We start from the raw sequence: 19,061 nt of genomic DNA on the forward strand, positions 1-19,061 counted from the left end.
ATGCCTGAGTGCCAAATCGAGCTCGAGTGGTGCCGTCTGGTGGGAGGCAGAGCGCAAAAGACGCTGCTCTCCGATGAAGGCAAGGAAAGGCGAAGTTTGGGCTGGGGCTGGATCCCGCCTTCCTCCAGCAGCGCCCTTCAGAGCCCCTGGAGCGGGTGGGGGGCCGGGACAACCCAGAAACTGCTCTTGGAAGGGCGGGGGGGTGGCTAAGAAAAGCCGGAAAAGATGTTTCTAGGCTCCTGATTTTGAAGGGATGCACCTGAGCACCTGAGTTGAAGGTGGCCTGCCCTTTGTGGGCCACCTTATTCCTGAGCACTTAAACACGGGGCCTTTCATTCTGCACACATGCGGTTCATATGGAGTCTGGTCCTCCCTTCCATGGGGTGGCAAGTGATACACATGTGTCCAGGCCCCCCCAATGCAAAGGAACAGATCAGAGCTGACAATGACAGATGAGGAAGGAGAACCTGGAGCAAAGGGACACCGTGAAACAGCCAGAGGTGCCAACCTTAGGATGGCCTCCTATAAACCAGGGCCAGGACCTCATTTGGAATACTGCTCGGTTCCAGCCCCCCCTCCCACCCTCAGAAGGGAAGATTTCTTGAGGGGGGAGGGGACTGGAGCCACGTCCTTGGAGGAAAGGTTGGGGGCTTCGGGCTCCAGAAAGGAGGGCCATGTGGCCGCCTTTGGGGGCACCTGCTGGGAGACCAGACCTGCTTCCTTGTGCAGTGAGGACAGACTGCTGGACAAGATGAGCAGGCTGTTGGCACGGGCTGATGGCCCAGGTTGCCTCAGGGGCCTCTCTCCACTCCGTGGAAGCAGGACAAGCGGTTACATGGAGTGACAAGTCAGTCCCCAAGCCAAAAAACAGGAAGCTTGAGGTTCATTGAGAATGAAAAGGTCTTCCTGTGTTTCCTGGGCTACCCTTGACCACTCTCTCTCTCTCTGTCTCTCTGTCTCTCTCTCTCTCTCTCTCTCACACACACACACACACACACACACACACACACACATACCAGACGGGCAGCCCCTGGCTCAAGAGTAACACTTGGGAGGAGACTATAAATTATGCAGGAGCCACACACACACCCCAAAAGCCAAGGCCACCTTGAGCTGCACCAGCAGAGCCCAATGCTGAGGTGACCGGAAGTGAGTTCTGCTCTCTGCTTCTCTTTCAGGTGCTCTGGGAATGCTCTCTGCTGCAGCTCTATGGCCACAAGGCAGGAGGCCTGCGGAGCGACAGAAAGGAGTCCCGAGGAAAGTGGCAGGGGATGAATCCTAGGAGCAAACGGGCCTTGAAATGGGCAGGTTCGGCCTGCAGAGGAGCAGGCTAAGGGGCGGGGGGCTGTGCTAGCCACCTCACCGTACTTGAAGGGCTGTCACAGGGAAGAGGCCGTGGATGGATCCTGGTTCTTTTAATCTAACTGACCTTCCAGACTTTCCCCAAGATCGTCTGTGAGCAACCAGAAAGGCAGGGGACCAGCTGAGGTGGCCCTTCATGAGGTGGCCGATAGCCATTTATCTGCTGAGTTTGCAATAGCCTCTATTTACATAGGTATTAATTTATAACCACCAAATCTTAAAGCTCCTGTTGGTTTTCATTGCAAAAGCACTGAAAACAAAACCTTGGGTATATTACCACAAAGAAGTGACACACCCATAATTACTCCTAAAGTGGCCACCGAACAGAGCAACACCCTGAGGAACAACTTGACTTTGAAGGCATTTTGAAAGGATGCCAGAGTTGGTAGGACTCCCCCCACGAAGGACCAGTGCCACAAGGAGCAACCTGAGAGTGTCCAGGGAATCCGCTTCTGCAAGTGGGGGCTCCACCACCTGCACCCTCACTCAGCATTTTACCAGCATCAATGTTGGGGGGAATTGAAGCCCTTTTACTGGCAAATGTGCAGGCGCATCACAATAATCCTTGGCAGGGGTTCCACCCTGTCCCCCCTGGAAATGCAGCCACCTCAATCAGAGCCTTGCCCCATCTCAGGGTGGGCATGGAAGGTGCCAAGCCGCAGGCCATGCCGTCTGGCAGTTTCAAAAAGGCATCTGCTGGGCAGCAGGGCGCGCAGCTCCAAGCGGACCCTTCACCCATCCTTGGCCCAACTGAAGCACCCTCCTCCCCCCCCCCAAGGGCTTCCGAGCAGGGCCCTCCCTGCAGGCCCTGGAGAAGCTGCCTCTTCCCTGCCTTGGTGCCAGTGAAGGAATCGAAAGGAGAGGTGGGTGGGGCTCTTGTCCAGCTGCCCTCCTCCCCCTCTGCAGGGGCCCCCTCACCTGACCCCGACCAGGCTGGCTGTGACTGTGCGTGCTGCTCTTAGGGAACTGCAGGCCGTTGAGGGGGCCATGTTGGGCCAAAGTGGGGGGCTGGCTGAGGTTAGTGCTAGCACCAATGACAGGACCCAGAATCCCTTCAGGAGGAAGAAAGGGTAGCAAGGACCCTCCTGCCCCCCCCCCCAGGACAGCATGCCCACAGACATCCCCCCCCACACACACATACTTTTAGACTTGGCTAGAAGCGACTTCTTCTCACCCCCCCTCCCCTTGTGCATGCATGTACACAGAGAGAGGGGGGGGGGTCTCTCTTCCAGGGAGGGCAGCTGGGATAAAGAGTCACACCTCCTGCTGTCCAAAGGGCGTCCCCACCACCAGACCCAACATGGCTCTTCTTTGGCCAGGACATTGAGGCTGAATGGCGGGTGGAGACTTAAAGGCTGGGTAGGCATGGGGCAAGGAGGGGGTGCCCTTCCCTGTGGGTAGGTCTAGTCTAGTCCGTCCTGGGAAACACCTGTGTCCTCCCACCCAGGCATCCCACCCGGCTTGGGTGTTCACACAACCCTCTGGAGCTGCAGCAGGCAGAGCTGGAGCCCTCTGGGCCTTTGCCAGGACGCCCAGCTTGGCGGGTCACCATCTCTGCACAGACAGAACGGATAAGTGTGGCCTGATAAACACAGGATGGACTTTTATTTATTTATTTATTGAATGTATATTGCTGAACTTATTTGCTGGCTTACAGAATGTAAAACCATATTTAAAATATGGTTAATAAAAACCATATAAAAAAAACAATAAAAACTAACAAAAAGAATCAAATAAATAAAGTACAATAGAACAAAATCTGGAAAATAAATCAATAAATCACCCCCAACTCCCACCCCCTCCCCGTCAACAGCAGATCACACGATGAGCCATTGGAGGGGCTCCATCCCGCTCTGGGCTCCCCAGGCCCACTGGCAGAACCAGGCCGCCTTCAGTGCCTTCCGGAAGAGTGCTAGAGTGGGGGCCGTTCTAATCTCGGGGGGTGAGGTTCCAGAGAGAGGGAGCCACCACTGAGAAGGCCCTTCTTCTGGGTCCCACCAGGGGTATCTCCCTCAGGGATGGGACCCACGGCATTCCCTGCCTCCCTGCTCTGATGGGTCGGGTGGATGTGACTGGCAAGAGATGTTTCCTCAAATAACTTGGTCCCAAGCCATGAAGGGCTGTAAAGGGGACAACCAGCATCTTGAATTGCACCTGGAAGCAAATTGGCAACCAATGCAGCTCCCCGAAGAGAGGTGATACATGTGCACACCGGGGTCTGCACAAAACCATGTAGGCTGCTGCATTTTGCACCAACTGGAGCTTCTGGATGCTTTTCAAGGGCAGCCCCATGTAGAGTGCATTGCAATAATCAAGACGGGACGTGACCAGGGCATGAGTGACTATGAATAGGGGCCGCTGGTCCAAGAAACAACCCGCAGTTGCGCAAAGGCCCTCCTGGCCACTACCGCCACCTGCTCTTCGAACAGGAGTTGCGAGTCTAGGAAAACCCCTAGATTACACACAGGGTCTGTTTGGGGGCAGTGCCACCCCATCCAAGACCAAAGGTGGCAATTCTCCCTGAACCACGAACCCCAAACCCACAGTCACTCAGTCTTGCGATGGTTTAGTTTCAACCCGTTGCTCCCCATCCAGCCCCTAAGAGCCTCCAGGCACTGCGAGAGGGAGGACATAGCAACACTTAACTCACCACAGGCCGAGACATACAGCTGAGGATCATCAGCATATTGGTGACACCTCAGTCCATGGTGACGGATGATCTCACCCAGAGGCTTCATGTAAACGTTGAGCAGAAGCGGAGGGAGTACCGAGCCTTAAGGAACCCCGTAAAGCAGTGGGCGAGGGCTGGATCTCTCCTCTCCTATCAACACTGACTGAAAGCAGCCGCAGAGGCAGGAAGTGAACCAAGACAGCACAAGGCCGCCCATCCCCCGAAGCTGCCCCAGGAGACTCCCATGGTCAGTGGTATCAAAAACTGCCGAGAGGTCAATTAGAGCAAGGATGGATGCTCTACCCCCATCCCACTCCTGCCAGAGATCATCCAAAAGTGCCACCAATGCCGTTTCTGTCCCAATCCAGGCCGGAATCCTGACTCGTACGGATTTTAATTGCACTGTCGCAACCGCCATGTTGACTTTTTTGACCGCATCCTTACAGACTTTACTGAAGACCAGGGTATGCAAGACCCCACCTAAGCAGCCACCCGCTTGGCCAGCCTAGCCAGGGGAGGCCCCTGGGATCTCGCCTCCTTCGGGGACTCTCCCGGCAGCCTTGGCCCGGGCACGGCAGGGAGCTGCGTCCTGGGTCGCTGCCCTGCCCGCCCGCCCGCCTGCGCCGGCCGGGGAGGCAGGGTGGAGAACGGACCCTCCTCCTCGCGCTCGGCCAGCCAACGGTCGCGCCGGGCACCCGCCCGCCTCCCGGGCCCGCCCGCCTCCCGGGTTCCGCGTCTCCGTGGAGACCAGCCAAGCGCGGGGCCGCGATGGAGCCGGACCGGTGAGTCGCAGCGCGACCTCGCCTCCCCGCCCGCGGCCCTGCCCGCAGGCGGCCTTTGGCGTCGGGACGGGGCGCCTCCGTGCAGGGCGGGGGTGGGTGGCCGGAGCAGCCTTGCCCGCTTGCCAGCGCCCGCCCGCCCGCCCGCCCGTGACCCGGCGCTCTCCCGTCTCTTCCCGGCCAGAGCCCCGCCGCCGAGCCGCGGAGAGGTCGCCGCCGCCCGACCAGCGCGGAGGAGCCCCGCGGGATCCCGGCGGAGACGGCCAATGCGGAGACGCCGCCGGACCCCGAGGCAGAGCTGCAGGCCGCAGCCACGCACCCGCTGGAGCTGCCGCCCTGCCACGGCGTGCCCGGACCGTACCTGGGGGAGCTGCCGGCCACCGATCTGCAGCCGCGCCCGCCCTGCGTCTCGGAGCCCCCGAGGGAGCCGCCCGTCCGCGGCCAGTGCCTGATGCACAACTGGCAGGAAGAGGTGAGGCTGCCTGCTGGGCTCCGCCGCCGCTCTGGCCGTGGGAGGTCAGGGCAGCGGCCGGACCCTGCCGCCCTAACTTAGCAGGCGGTCCCCAGCGCAGAGCCCGCCTGGCGTCCCGTGTGAGAGGAGCCCGGCCTCCCCAGGGGCTTCAGGGCAGCCCCTCCTCCTGCCCTGCCGAGCCAGAGGGCAGGTAGGACCAAACTGGCTGGGGGGTGGCCCTGAGGGAGAGACGCATCCTTTGTTTTGAATTTTGTTTCTCCCAGAGAGCCACCAACTGTCTGGACCGCGTGCCAAGACCCGAGTATGGCAGCGAGGGGTTTTTCCACCGGTTCGGGCATCCTGGCCTCCTCACCCTTGACTTCCTGGCCGGCACACCCACGACCACCACGATGAAGGACTCCTTCCCTCGGCCCGTGAAGACGGGGCTCCCTGTGCGAGGTGGGCAGCGGGGTGTGTGTGTGTCCAGGAGAGGCTCCAGAGGCCTGGAGTGGAGGAACCACATCTGTGCCGGGAGCGAAAGGGCTTCTCTCCCGGTGGCTGCAATGCTCCTGCGGAGGATTAGCTTCATTCTCCCCACCTGGGAAGGCCCCTCATTTCCCACTCACGCTAGAAAGCCAGGCTGCCCCCCCCCCCGCCCCCCCCAGTCCATCTCACGGGTGCTGTTGTCCTTAGCAGCTGGAACCAAACTCCGCAATCCCAGCAGGCGTTGGGGAGTTCAGCTGCTCCTTTGGGCCGCCAGGCAGGACCTTCCTTGCTCTGGCTTTGGATCAGCAAACAGGCAGCCCTGATGTGCAACTGCGACCCCGCCCGCTTCTTGGCCTTTTCCCCCAAACAGCCCCCTCAGCCCGTCCACGGATATTCACCCATCAGGTCCCAATGGGGCTTTTTAAAAGGCAACTGGACTTCCTTGGGTTTCCCTTGAGGACTTCTGGCTTCTCATCCCAGGAGCTTCTTCACTTCTGACTGAATGGTGGAGCACGGACTGATTCATGTTCCTTGCAGTCATCTGGTTGTTGGCCCTCTTTCTGAGAGTCACTGAGGCGCCTTGGGAGACACAGATAACCTCCAAGTGGCCTCACACTCTCAGAAAGAGGGCCAACGACCAGATGACTGCAAGGAACAACAATCCTTCGGTGCTCCACCATTCAGTCAGAAGCGAAGAAGCTCCTTGGATGAGAAGCCAAAAGTCCTCAAGAGAAAACCAAAAAAAACCCCGTTAGGACAGCCCCCTGGGCAGCTTTTTTGATGGACAGCAATTCCTTCCCAAGATACTTCAAAAAGACCGTTTGGCTTCTATCCGCCCCCCTGCCCCCTCTAAAGCATCTAGGGTTTATTTTTGAAATGACAGGCAGTGCTCAACTTACAACCATTTGTTTAATGACTGTTCAAAGTTACAATAGCCCTTTAAAAAGTGACTGACCGCTGGTGCTGACGCTTGGAAGGGTTGAGGTGTCCTTGGGGTCCGTGGCTGCTTCCCCCGGCACGGCCGTTGGGAAAGCCGGAAGGGGAGGTTGCGACGTCTCTCTTAAAAGGATGGGTTTTCCTGTTCTGAGGATGGTCAGAAGTCGAGGACTTCCTGTACTGTAAAAGTGTAGAGGGACAAGTTGCGGCCTGTGATGCGCTGCTCTCCTCCTCTGAGTGGGAGAGTTTGCCTTCGGTCTGACTCCTTCGGGGGCTGCAGCTGCTAGGAGGCCTTCGGGGTCCCAAAGCTGGAACGGATCCTGCCCGGCCTCCACAGTTCGGGGGGTTGGGGAGGCCCACGTGGCTCAGTTGAGAATCCTGAGGATCAGCTGGCCTGTGGATCAGCCGCCCTGCAGCCAGAGGGTCTCCAGGGCTGAAGCCGGCAGCTGCAGTCGGCCTGGGAGGCCCCTGGCGGCAGATCCTTCCGGACTCGGGGGGGGTGGTGGGGGTGGTAGTGGGGGCTGGGGGGCGTTCCTGTTTTTGAACAGACAGGAGCCCCCTTAGAATGGGCTGTGCAAGGTCCCCAAGGCGGCTGGCATCGGCATAGGGCCTGGCTCAGTTCAGGGCACCAGGTGCTGGCGGGGATGGCTTTCCCCCCTCTCCCTCCACGCGTAAGGCCCCAGGCCCGCCTTCCAGCCTCCCTTCCTGGGCAAGGCTCTTCTGCAGCCTCTCTGTGGATGCCCCCCGCCCCACTTGTCTCCTCCTTTTCCCCCCCCAGGGAAACGGGAGGCCATGATGGAGCATCTCCTGTACCAGAAACACAGGTGAGCAGCAGCAGGACCTTCTCCGCACCCCCCACCCCCAGGCATTGTTGTGGGCCTGTCAAGGTTAAAGGGCGGCGGCCTCTTTCCTCCAACTGGTCTGGACTGTGAACTTGCTCAGCGACCCAAAGGCAGGAGACACTGGGGCAGTGTTGGGTTCAAAATTTTTTTACCACCAGTCCTGTGGGCCTGGCTTGGTGGGCATGGCAGGGGGAGGATATACTGCCAAATCCCCCTTCCCTCCCCAGCCCACTAGCCTGCTTTCCAGCTCCCTTCTCCTGGGCAGGGCAACCCAAGGAGAGCCAGCCGATCAGCTGGGACTCGATGGGAGGCAGAGAAGAGGTGGGGTTGGCAAGGCCAGTCAGAGGCCGTATTGGCCGGTTCTCCAAACAACGCAAAATTTCCGCTACGGGTTCTCCAGAACTGGTCAGAACCGGCTGAATCCCACTCTGCCCTGGGGGTATCCAAGGCCACAGAGCTTCAGAAGGCAAGGCGGTCTCCATCTCGGTCACTCTGAGCACCATCCTTCTGTGTCAAGTGGATGGGCCAGAGTTTAAGAACCGGTGTGGGAGTCCTCCTCCACTGTATCTTCAGACAGCCTCCCAAAGGGGAAGCTTAGGAGCGAGTGGGCAGGTGCCAGGACTGGAACCAGAGGGCGGGACTCCTCTGGCATTTCTTCCCTTGCAGGAGGGAAGAGCCGAGGTCTTCCAAGGGCCTTTGGCCAAGGAGCCGAGCAACAGCACCAACTGTGGAAGGCTGCTGCCTCCTGTCCTGCCCAAGGACTGGTGGGAGGCCATGCGGCCTAACCCTGGAAGCTGCAAAAGGAAAGGGAACCAGGGAAGAAGGACCCGGGAGGGGGGGAATCTCGGGCATGGGAGAGCGAAAGTTGGTGAGGGGGCAGAGAGTGGCGGCAGCAGCACAGTGGCCCAAGGTAGAGCGTGCCACCTCCCAGGCAAGCGGCAGCAGCAGGCCTGCGCACTTTCACAGAACGGCTGAGGAAAGAGAGGTGGGCTGTCTCCCCTCTCCCCCCCCCCTCCCTCAGGGTTTCCTTGGGTTGAAACAAGCCCAGCAGGCCGGAGGCTGCAGAAGTCCACAGTGGCCAGCACACGTGCCAGGGCCTCCGGGAGCCACAGGGAGGCATCCGAAGTCCAGACTGCGCTCCCCCTCCTCATTTGCACTAGCAGCACTGGAGGCTCCCCACTGCAGCCCTCCCTGCGGACAACTGATTCACAGGCAGGGCCTGTTTAGCCACCAGTGACAGACCCCCCCCCAGGGGGGGGGATCTTGGGCCCGGCAGAAGCTGCCTTCAGTGCTGCTGCTGCTGCTGCTCCCAGGACTTTCCTTGCCCTTCTATCCTCATAGTACGAAGCGGCGAGGGCTGTGCCAGCTCTTTCCACACCCTTTCCCCCCTGTGCCCGGGGAGTTCCCGGCTCTCAGCTGGGCAGCCAAGTTAGAACCTGGACAAACAGACTGATAACGATTTGCAGTGCGGCTCCCAACCTTTTGCCTGGCAGGAGGGGCAGCCTTTGAGATTGGCACCCAGAAGTCCTGCAAGAAACACTCCGGCGGTGCCTGTGGCCGTTTCATTTGGGAGACCAATGAAATAGCTGCGCAGGGTGTTGTTCTCTTTTATTCATAAAACACTTGGACAACTTGAAAAAGGATCCTCACCCCTCTGTCTAGAAAACGAACGTAGAAAATCTTTCCAGGATGAGGTGTCTATGGGGCTGGGGGCTGCGCTGACCCCACCAGCCTGCCTTCCCCCAACTGCTGATGAGCAATGCTGGGTTCAGTGCCACTGACGGTGCGGAAGGTCCCACGCATGGCTTGGCAATGGAAGCGCTCTGGGCCCTGAGCTGCCTGTGCCCAGCCCTCCTGCCAGGGCAGCTCCAGGCTCAGCTGCTGTTGTGGCTGTTGGTTTGCAGCACGAACCTCCTGGCACGCGACGCATCCCCTCCGTCCGAGCCCATGGAGTCCCTCTCCATCACCCACCGGGACTACAAGCAGGAGGGCTTCCACTCTGAGCCCCTGCCCCCCACCCAGGTAAGGGGCTCTGCGGGCCAGAGTAGCAGTCAGGCTCCCCACCCCTCCGCTCCCCTCCTGGAGACGCCCCGGTAGCTCCCCTGACGTCCTCTCCTCTTGCAGCCCCACAACTACCGGCTGGAACAACCACAGACGTTCTGGCTTGAACATGCCCAGCAGGTGCCGGTGAGTTGCCATGCCTTTAGTGCCCCCTCCCGTGAGGCGCGTCCTTGAGAGGCTGCAAAGGACGGGGCAGGTGGGCAGGCAGCCCAGGCACCTGGTGTTCTAGCATGGAGGGTATGTTCTGGCCACGAGGGCGGGTGACGCATGCCAGGAAGGCAGCTCCGCCCCCGCCCCCTCCGCCTGCTCTTCAGCCTCTTTGTCCCTCTCCACAGGGCACCTCCAGCATCCGGACGGGCGACACCCCTTTCAGGAAGTGCGCAATGTTCACCACCCCCATCTCGGAATGCCTCGACCAGCCGTAGCTGTACGGCCCAAAAAACGTCCCCCGGCCTTGAAGACGTCCTTGCCACCCCCTGGGCCAGTGGGGAAACCCCGAGCTTATGTGGGTGGAGGGGGGTGCAGAGACCCTTCCTCAAAGGGTTGATCACCCCAGTTAAATTCCTGCAAGAGCCGGAGAGGGGCTTCCAGGCAGCTTCCTTGTGGTTCTCCCACCTCAGAAGCAGTGGGGGCTGGACAGGCCCTTCCCTGTCCTTTCTCTTGCTAAAGGGAAGAGGGGGATGTTCTCCCCTCCCTCTTTCTGTTCGGCCCAAACTGCTTGCCTGGTTCCTGCATGTGCCGCCAAAGGGGAAAATGAGCAGCAGGGCTGGCTCAGCCAGCTGAGCCGGGGGAGGGGCATCGAATGGGGCCCGGAGCCCCAGCTGGTCGGCAGGTGGGTTCCTGCTGCCTGGCTGGGCAGGGAAGACCCCTTGGTGTCTGGGACAGCGACAGCCCCCCCTCCCCCCCGCCTGCTCCGGGCACAGCCACCGCCTCTCCAGGCGCGAAGCCATCCTTCCCTGCAGGCTGGCCACTGTCGCCCCCCCTCCGTGCTCCAAGGCAGAGCAAATCCACCACGAGTTCATGGGAGCAGCTGCTCCTGCCCATTCCCCGCAGAGGGAGGGCCGCCCTCAGATGACGGCCGCCTTCTCTTCGCCCAGCAGCCAGTAGGTCCTCATCTTCCCTTTGCCCTGCCGGGAAGCAGCAGATGTGTGCGTGAGGGGCGCTCTCCCCCTTTCTTGCAATGCAGCCCACCCCCTGGGGCATGGAAGGGCGGGGCCGGCCTGCCCCTTCCCACACCCACCTTCATCTCCACATCCCCCCGGAGCTCCAGCAGAAAGCAGCCAAACTCGTCCAGGATCTCCTTGGTGGCAGCAGAAATGTGGATCTTTAAGGCTGGAAGGAAGCGGGCAGGGGAGTGAATGCCCTCCAGGATCCCCTGCCAGATGGCCCAGCCGAGTCTCGGGGTCCGCAGCATGACGGAGGACCGCAATAAAGTGGATTAGCCTAAACTAGGGAAGCCTGAACTGCCCTGTTGGGACCCCTCTTGCCCTCAAGGAGGAGAAGCAGCAAGGCCTCGGGGGAATGGGGTGGGGCTGAGCTGCATCCCACCGGAGCATCTGCTGAAGGGGAAAGGAAATTCACAAGGAAGCTGGGGGTGGGGGGGCTGGAAAGAGGGCGGGGAGGGGGGTCTCACCCTCGCCATTGGACTCCATGCGTGAGGCCGTGTTGACCGTGTCCCCAAAGAGGCAGTAGCGTGGCATCTTGAGGCCCACCACTCCTGCACACACCGGCCCTGCAGGGAGGCAGTGGGGGGCGGCTGAACTGCTGGTGCTCTGCGCATGCTCAGGTGAGGTGGGCCACCCTCGCCCAGATGAGGGACTCACCGGAGTGGACCCCGATGCGCAGACACAGCTGCTCACTGGGCCGGTGCCGGATGTGGAAGGTCTTCACAGCCTCCAGGAGTGCCAGGGCCATGCGGACGATCTCGTGGGCGTGGAGCTTGCCATTTCGGACAGGCAGGCCGGACACCACCATGTAGGCATCACCAATGGTCTCCACCTACGGCCAGGGTCCAGAAGCAGGGTGAGGCGGGGGGGCGATGACTCCCTGCAGTGCTGCTGTGAGCCTGGGATCAGCCAGGAAGGGGCCCCAGCCCAGCCCCACAAGGCTCACCTTGTAGACATCGAAATTGTCAATGATGGCATCGAAGCAAGTGTAGAGATCATTGAGGAGTGTCACCACCTGGGGGGGGGCAGAGAGAGAGACAGGGGAGCTGCCTGGGCAGGTGAAGGGAGCCTAATGTAGCAAGGGCAGGTGGCTGTCCAGGGCCAAGACCAGGCGAGGCTGTGACCCTCAGGCATGGCAGTTCCTGCAGATTCCCCGGGCAGAGGGATCGACATTTTGGGGAAAGTGAGACGAGACCAATTAGAAAAGTTGATAGAGAAGGACCACAAGGGAGCCCCAGTGGCCCAGGCCCTGCAGAAGGGACGAGTGGGATTAATAGCCCTCTTGGCCTTCCCTCTGCTTCCCAGTAGCTGCGTTCACACAACCTGCTAAGCCAGCACGGAAACCCGATTGCTGTGTTTGTGTAATCTGTTCCACCGAAGCAGGGATCCCCGAGAGGACTTGAAAGAAGCAGCTGGATTCACAGGCAGCCCAAACCCCAAGGGGTTTTGCGAGAGCACAGACGCTGAGCTCTATGGGCTACGGTTATAGCCATAGACCAGTAACAGTGAACCTTTTGGGTTCAGAATGTCAAAAATTCAGAAAATGTCCACCTTGATTCTGTGGCATCTAACTCACCGCCGCCCTCTGCTCAAGAGAGGCCTCTTCAGACCTCCCCTCTCCTCTCCTCCCCTCCCCTCTGGACTATATTCCCAGGCCCCTCAGAGGACGCTCAACTTCCAGAGTGTCACCGAACATGGCATGGTGTATCGCCTATGACACACATCCCATAGGTTCACCATTTCTGCAAATAGGCCCTTCCGCTTCTTCCATGAATTGGTAGCTACATAAGTATCTGCCTTCTGCCATGCGCCAGCCATATTTATTGGTGGCAGCGCCACGTTCAGGGCTCCACGTCTCCACTGGGTGAGGAAAACAAACCACACCCCAGCCCTTAAGCGGGGGAGCCAGAGGGGAAACTGTCTAGTGGGACTCTGTCCTTGGACCTGCCCCAGCCAGTGGGGGGGGCGGGGGGGGGAGACTTTCCCAAGCCCAAACCAAAGAGGACCAGAGTCAGCTGCATCCATTTCAGGCATGCAAGGGATTAGCCCGCCCACCCACGCTGCAGCCTACCTGCATGGGGGTGCTCTCTGCTGACAAGGAGGTGAACCCTACAATGTCACTGAAGTAGATGGTGACACAGTCGAAGGCTTCAGCCTGCACCGTCTCACCCCGCTTCAGCTGCTCAGCCACCGAACTGAGGGGTAGAAAAGACAGGAGCTGCTGAACTTCCAAGCAGGAGAGTGTCGCAGGCCCGGAGCCCCGGCGGGAGGCCGGCGGAAGCTGGACTCACTGGGGCAGGATCTGGTAGAGCAGATTCTCTGCCTTGCGCTTCTCCTCCAGGTAGGCCTGCGTGCGCTCTTCCACCAGTTTCTCCAGGTTGTTGGCGTACTGCTCCATGCGCGACAACAGGTTGTCCAGGATGCTGGTACTTCCTTCCCTGAGGCACAGGAGGAGGGTGGACGTCCATGGTGGTGCAGGCAGGGTGAGGGGAAGGAAAGGGTGACAGGACTGGGCATGGCGGGCGCTATGCCATTACATTCCTCCCCCCGGAAGCCTTTGGATGAGAGGCAACCCTGCTATAGGCGGGAGACGGTGCCCCCAGACGACGGGAGCTGCGGCCCTGCTGGGGAGCCTCAGCCAGCCCCTGACTTCTCCCGTGGGCGGGTGGGCGGAGAGGCCACCTGCCTCTTTGGGGAGGGAGCTATCTGTCAGCCGAGCCACAGAAGTGCCTGAGAAAGCCAAGCTGGCTAGATTTGGGGCCTGGGGCCTGTTCTGGGGACCCCCATCCCATTGTCTCCATCTCAGGGATCCAGCAGAAAGTCTTGCGGGGCCTCCCTGTGGGGACCCTTAGTCCACGTTCAGTAGGAGAAGAGGGAGAGTCTCTCCAGGGCCAACTGGAACATCCTCGAGGTACACCTGCATCCCAGGGGAAAACAACCTTGGGAGGGTTGCAAGCAGGCGCCTTGCGGGGCTGTGTGGGGAGGAGCCCCTTCTGCACTTCCCTGCCTGGGGGGTCAGAAGCTGAAGCAGGCTTCTTGTGCACACGCGCGCGCGCGCATACACGCACACCTAAGGTGGGAGGAGGAGACCTCCTTACCTGTTGAACCGCCGGATGAAGACTTTAATCTGGGCGAAATCTGGGCGCTCGGCCGGCTGCTGAGCCCAGCACCGCTCCATCAGCACAGCCAGCTCCTCGCTGTGCAGGCGGGTGTCGATGGTGGGCCGGAAGTAGGGCAGCTGGCCGTTGGCCACCCTTCTGCACAATCTCTGGGGGAGGAGTAGGGCGGGATGCACAGGAGTGAATGTGGGGGTGATGGGATGGAGGCACAGCTGACGCGTGGGGGGAGGGGGGTGACCAGCTGCTAGGACAATGAGAAGAGAGAAGTGAACATGGCAATCCTGGGGGTGGGGGTGGGGTGGATGAGGACGGAGGGGGGACTGGAAAGACAGAGGTCACAGGTCAAACCAGCGTGGTCACAAATAGAACCCAGCCAAGGGCACAGCCAGCAGCAGCCCCACTTCTACCATTCTCTGGTGTGGAACCCCCCCCCATCTTGCATTCAGACATTACTTCCCTGCCTCTTCTACAGCACTGCTCAGACGGCTGGCCCCATGATGAACCCATCCAGGCCGGAGGACTCCCTGGCTGCAAGACGGCAGGGCATGGCGGGAGGGAGGGAGGGAGGGACAGGCTGCCTTCGCTGCTTTCCTGGTTCTCCAGGCTGAGGCAGGAGGCGTAAACCAGCATCCCACTTCCTGGTCAGCGCAAGCTGGAGGCAGGCAGGGCTGGCCTTTGGGCTTCCGCTCTGACCCCCGGCCCCTCCTCACCCTTGGGACTGAGCTCTAGGCCCTCCACGTAGAAGGCGCCGCTGCGCAGCGCTATCTCCTGCAGGATGATCCCAAAGCTGTAGACGTCCGCCTTCTGCATGGCCAGGGGCAGCGGGAGCAGCGTCCCCTTCTGCAGCAGCTCGGGGGCTGTCCACAGCTTCTCTGGAGCAGGAGCCAGAGAGTCTGGGTCAGGGGGTGCGGGGCTCGGGCTTCCCCAGGTGACAGGCAGGAGGGGCTGGCCGGGCACTCACTGGCGTAGAGCGCGTGGTTGCCCTCGCTCTCGTGGCCCTGGCGGAAGCTGGCCAGGCCATAATCCGTGATCTTGAGCACGAAGCGGCTGTCCACCACGCAGTTGCAGGACTTGAGGCTACCGTGGTAGCCAATGATGCTGTTGTGCAGGAAGGTCATGCCCTGTGTGGGGCGGGAGGGAGAGAGGCCCCTTGAGGCTGAGCCCCCACTCCCCTCTCTCAAATGCCAGAAGCCCCTTTCCTCACTTTGACGATGTCATTGATGAGGGCGTAGCGGAACATCCAGTCCAGGTTGATGCTCTCGTTCTCCAGGATGTCCTGGCAGGCCGAGGGGGGTAGAGGTCAGCTTTGGCCACAGCCCAGTAGGGGGAGCCCTGCCTCCCCCCTCACCTGCCCTGGACAGCCGCCTCACCTGCAGACTGCCACGCGGACAGTACTCGGTCACGATGCAGATGTTGGGGGGGTCAATGCAGGCCCCGATGAACCGGGTCAGGTGGTTGAACTGGATATCCCGCATCTGTGGGGCAGCAAGCATGGCCCGGTGGAGTGGGGGGCCACTGCCAGCATCTTCTTCCCTGCAGCAGAGGCTGCCGCCCCCAGGAGACCCCCCAGAGTAGTTGCCCCTCCCCCCCAGTACGTACGTGCTTGAGCTCAAAGAGCACCTGCCTCGTCAGCTCAATCCGCTTCTTATTGATGTGTTTGATGGCCACCACGTTTCCCTGGAGGGCAAGAGACAAGCGGGGGGGGTGAGCTGGCGTAGCCTCCAGTACGGCTGGGGCTGGAAACGGGGACGGTGGGGCTCACCTTGAAGAGTCCTGTGTTGGCAAAGATCTGGTACTTGCCGTGGGCCGTCATGAGGGAGCCATAACTGGAGCCACGCTGGAGAGAAGCCGAGGCCGAGAGTCACAGCCAACTGAGGCCGAGTCAGCAGGAGGGGGAAAGGGCCCCCTCAAAGCCGAGGGGCTGGGGAACAGGTGGGGGGCTGGGCCTTGGAGGGACCCTCCGTGAGCGCCCCATAGTACCTACCAGTGAGAGGGTGAGTCGGCTGCCTGCCCCCTTGTGGTAGCGCTCCGAGCCCCCAAACTGCAGGTCCTCCCAGCGTATCCGCCACAGCATGCTGGCCAGCTCCTTCTCCAACATCAGCTTCCTGTCAAGACCCACAATGGCTCCTGAGCTCCCTGACCCAGCCATGGCCCCATGGCTCACGCCCCTCCCCCCCCCCAATGCCCTGCAACTGGATCCGGGGCTGAGTCTGCAGCGCAAGAGCCAGAAGCTGCTCTGGCACCTGCCACACCCCAGGCCAAAGGCCAGCCAAGGCCTCAAAGGGCCAGCCAGCTCACCCCAAGCAGCCTGGCACATGTGAACGCGGCCCGCCAGACCTTGCTCTGGTTTATGCCACGGTGTGAACATTTGGACCTCATGGAGGTGGCCCTTCCATGCAGCCCAGCGTCCTCCAAAGGCTGAGGAGGAAACACCTGGCTAAGCCCAGCCTGGCCCTGACCACGCATCACAGGGGTGGCCACTGCAGCCATGGCCCTCTTCCTCCCGGGCTGCACACTGCCTGTCTGGCCAGGGTACCCCCCCTTCTCGCCCGCTGTATTCCAGGCCCCCCAAGAGTTTGCTCAGGCACCTGAAGATCAGGAAGCTGGAAACCCCAAACATGATGAAGGTGAGTCCGGCTCCCAGCGCCAGGATCGCCAGGGTGCTGAGTGCACCTGCAAGGACACCACAGATCAGGCAAGGGCTCAGCCCCCCCCTGAGAAGCACCGGCAGGCAGCTGGGTGTCCCGGGTGGGTCTTTCTGCGGAGGGAGCCGGGGGGGGCGGGGTCATACGTCCACTGGAAGGAGAGACCCAGCTGCCCACAGCAGGCAGGCCATTCAGAGGAGGGCGGGGAAAATGGGCTCAGGGATTCTCCCAGGGTGAAGGTAATCCCACCCCTCCCCCGCTTTCTTTGGGCAGCAGGCACCCACTTTTGTCGCAGGAGGGGTCATCCATGTCAAAACAGGGGGGGTTATCCAGAGGCGGCTGCCCCTTGAGCCAGTGGATAGGCCCCAGCCACTTCAGCTGCTTCTCGGATCCCACGTAGTGTCCAACTACCTGTGGGCGGAAGGCTGTTGGCTCACCTGGCCAGCCGCTGCCATTGTTCCTCCGCCTGCCCACCAATGGCCAGGAGAATGCGGGGGGGGCCCTGACTGCCCCAGACTTTGTCCCTCCAGGAGAAAGAAGGCCGGTGTCTCCTGGCCGGGGAGGACTGGCATGCGGGTGGGCTGGGTTTAGGGGCTGCTGAGGGGCTCCAGCTTACCTGGTATGTGCCACTCTCCCCCTCCTTCATGGCCCACAGGTTGAAGTCTGTGTCGCGGTCATTGTTCTGATCCATGCTCACGGTCCCAGTGACCCCTGGATGAACAAAAGCGCCCTGGCATTTGGATCAGGCCCCTAAGAGCACTGTGACCCTTGTCGATGGAGCTCTGCCCTTCCAATCCCGCCCCCCCGTCCTCCTCCAGTCGAGGCCCCAGATCTCCTCTCCAGTCATTCCAGCCCCCCCCCCTGCCCCCCCATTGCTTCTAGGTCTGGGAAACCCCCTTCTTGCAGCCCCCGTACCCTGGAACCTGCGCCCCTTCATCTTTTCCAGGATGCGGCTGTTGTTGAGCTTGGTGTCGCCCTTGTGGAGGGTCTCGTTCAGGGCCAGGGCGTAGAGGAGCAGTCCATCGTGGAAGCAGCCGGCCACCAGGTTTTTCTGTTGGGGGGAGCCAGAGAGGGAGGCAGAGGCGTTGCTCGGTGCCCTCCAGGGCACCTCCCCTAGCAGGAAAGCCAAGCAGTCGAAGGGCCCACCCTCGGGAGGACCCCTTGTCCAGGAATAGGGCGTGGCCCCGTCAATTTAACCTGGCGTCAGTTATGGGGTGACTTCGGGTGGCCCAAATTTCCTGCGGTTCCCATCTGCCACAAGCAAAGGTGTCCAGGACACAGGAGCTCTTCTCTGCTCAGATGCAGAGGGGCCCACTTGCACCCCGGGCGGAGGGCCCCTCCTCCACGGCACCCCTGCAGTCAGGATGAGCCGGTGACTGCAGCCCTTGGAGCCAGAGGCTACAGCTAGGGAGGCTTTTACTCTTATTTAAAGGCAGAAAACAGGAGCGTGTCTGTTTCAGGAAAGGGGAACAAAATTTCTGCTGCCCCAGAGGAGACCAGGAGCAGCTCCGGGTGGAGAGCACCGCTTTTGCCGGCAGCCCAGAGCGCCAAGAGTCTTTGACGGCCTGCTGCCTTCCCGTGCCCCACGGCCCTCCCCAGCCAAGCTCGGCTGAACGGACACCGGGCCCTTCGAGGCTCCCACTGCAGAAGGGCCGGAAGGCGGCAGGGCAAGGGGGGGCTCCACTGCTGTGGGCCCTCAGGGGACCGAATGCCACCAGCCCGTCCTGGAGACTCCTCTGCGCTTGGGGGCCCCCGAATGAGCAGGCCCGGCTGTTCAGCCAGCGGACTGGCCAGCAGTTGAACAGCCAATCAGGAAACAGCCATTGCTCAGTGAACAAGGAAGGGAGAGGTGTGAATGCAGCCCCCCCCCCCCAATGCCTTTCCCTGCCTGCCTGCAGATTCCTGGGAAACTGCACAGAAAGTGGGGAGGGGAGCCTAAAAATAGGAGCAGCCCCATGGGGAGGGGGCAGGATGTGGGTGGGAGACGGCCGTTGTTTCCTGTCTGCACCCAGAGTCACTTCCACAGCCTGGTGAAAGGGGGCCCGGCTGCTCCCCCCCCCCAAGGAAAAGGTTAATTACTCACACTCTGCAGAAGGGGAATGTATGAAAACACCCCCTCCCCAGTACTGAGAGACCCGGTGGGACCTCCCTCCCTCCCCCACTCCAGGCCAACCCAGGCGGGGCAGCTCCAGGTGCCCCCAGAGCAGAACCCGCACACAGCCCTGCTCTGAGCCAGGGGAGCCGAGGGCCTCTTTTATCAGCATGGCTGGTGGTAGCTAGAAATTCCTGTGCCATTGCCGGGCAGGGGTTTGGGCGGAGACCCCTGACCTCAACTGGGGAGACACACATACAGTCCCCCCTTCTGCCCGGCCCCTCAGGGTACTGGCTCTCTCCCCTCCCAGGCCCCCCCAGAGTTGGCCTTGGCTGGCTGTAGGGGCCCCTCAGGGAACCCCCTGTAGCCTCTCTCCTCTAGGCAGCCCGGAACTTGTGGGTGCCCCCTGCAAAGCTCGCTGCAAGCAGAGGCCGAGGAGGCCAAGAAAGAC

General features: G+C 61.0%; 2 protein-coding genes across 2 annotated transcripts in view; one reads left to right on the forward strand and one right to left on the reverse strand.

Annotated features, from left to right (window-relative positions):
- Positions 1-11,046, forward strand: SPAG8 (sperm associated antigen 8). The gene is made up of 9 exons (XM_087923235.1): positions 1-39; positions 1,179-1,308; positions 4,592-4,815; positions 4,997-5,284; positions 5,548-5,722; positions 7,464-7,509; positions 9,432-9,549; positions 9,652-9,714; positions 9,924-11,046. Exons 1-9 carry the CDS (start codon positions 1-3, stop codon positions 10,011-10,013), a joined length of 1,173 nt encoding a protein of 390 aa, XP_087779361.1. The 3' UTR covers positions 10,014-11,046.
- Positions 9,119-19,061, reverse strand: part of NPR2 (natriuretic peptide receptor 2) — a 26,415-nt gene continuing 16,472 nt past the window's right edge. The window contains 20 exon segments of the mRNA XM_087927624.1: positions 9,119-10,715; positions 10,829-10,920; positions 11,222-11,320; positions 11,412-11,586; positions 11,701-11,769; positions 12,826-12,949; positions 13,046-13,192; positions 13,853-14,007; positions 14,009-14,022; positions 14,584-14,745; positions 14,835-14,994; positions 15,078-15,149; positions 15,244-15,348; positions 15,473-15,550; positions 15,636-15,710; positions 15,858-15,978; positions 16,462-16,546; positions 16,803-16,929; positions 17,135-17,229; positions 17,434-17,569. Coding sequence (XP_087783750.1) covers positions 10,656-10,715; positions 10,829-10,920; positions 11,222-11,320; positions 11,412-11,586; positions 11,701-11,769; positions 12,826-12,949; positions 13,046-13,192; positions 13,853-14,007; positions 14,009-14,022; positions 14,584-14,745; positions 14,835-14,994; positions 15,078-15,149; positions 15,244-15,348; positions 15,473-15,550; positions 15,636-15,710; positions 15,858-15,978; positions 16,462-16,546; positions 16,803-16,929; positions 17,135-17,229; positions 17,434-17,569 — 2,151 coding nt within the window. The 3' untranslated portion in view covers positions 9,119-10,655.

This window comes from Pseudonaja textilis, chromosome 2 (assembly GCF_049901715.1).
Source record: "Pseudonaja textilis isolate UNSWEBS1 chromosome 2, rPseTex1.2, whole genome shotgun sequence".
Classification (NCBI taxonomy): domain Eukaryota; kingdom Metazoa; phylum Chordata; class Lepidosauria; order Squamata; family Elapidae; genus Pseudonaja; species Pseudonaja textilis.

Bases quoted from the DNA above. Each gene is read 5' to 3' on its own strand.
- SPAG8 (XM_087923235.1), top strand. From the start codon at position 1: ATGCCTGAGTGCCAAATCGAGCTCGAGTGGTGCCGTCTG. The intron at 1,309-4,591 runs GTTCGGCCTGCA...CTCTCCCGGCAG, and splicing joins ACGGGCCTTGAAATGGGCAG to CCTTGGCCCGGGCACGGCAG. The intron at 9,550-9,651 runs GTAAGGGGCTCT...CTCCTCTTGCAG, and splicing joins AGCCCCTGCCCCCCACCCAG to CCCCACAACTACCGGCTGGA.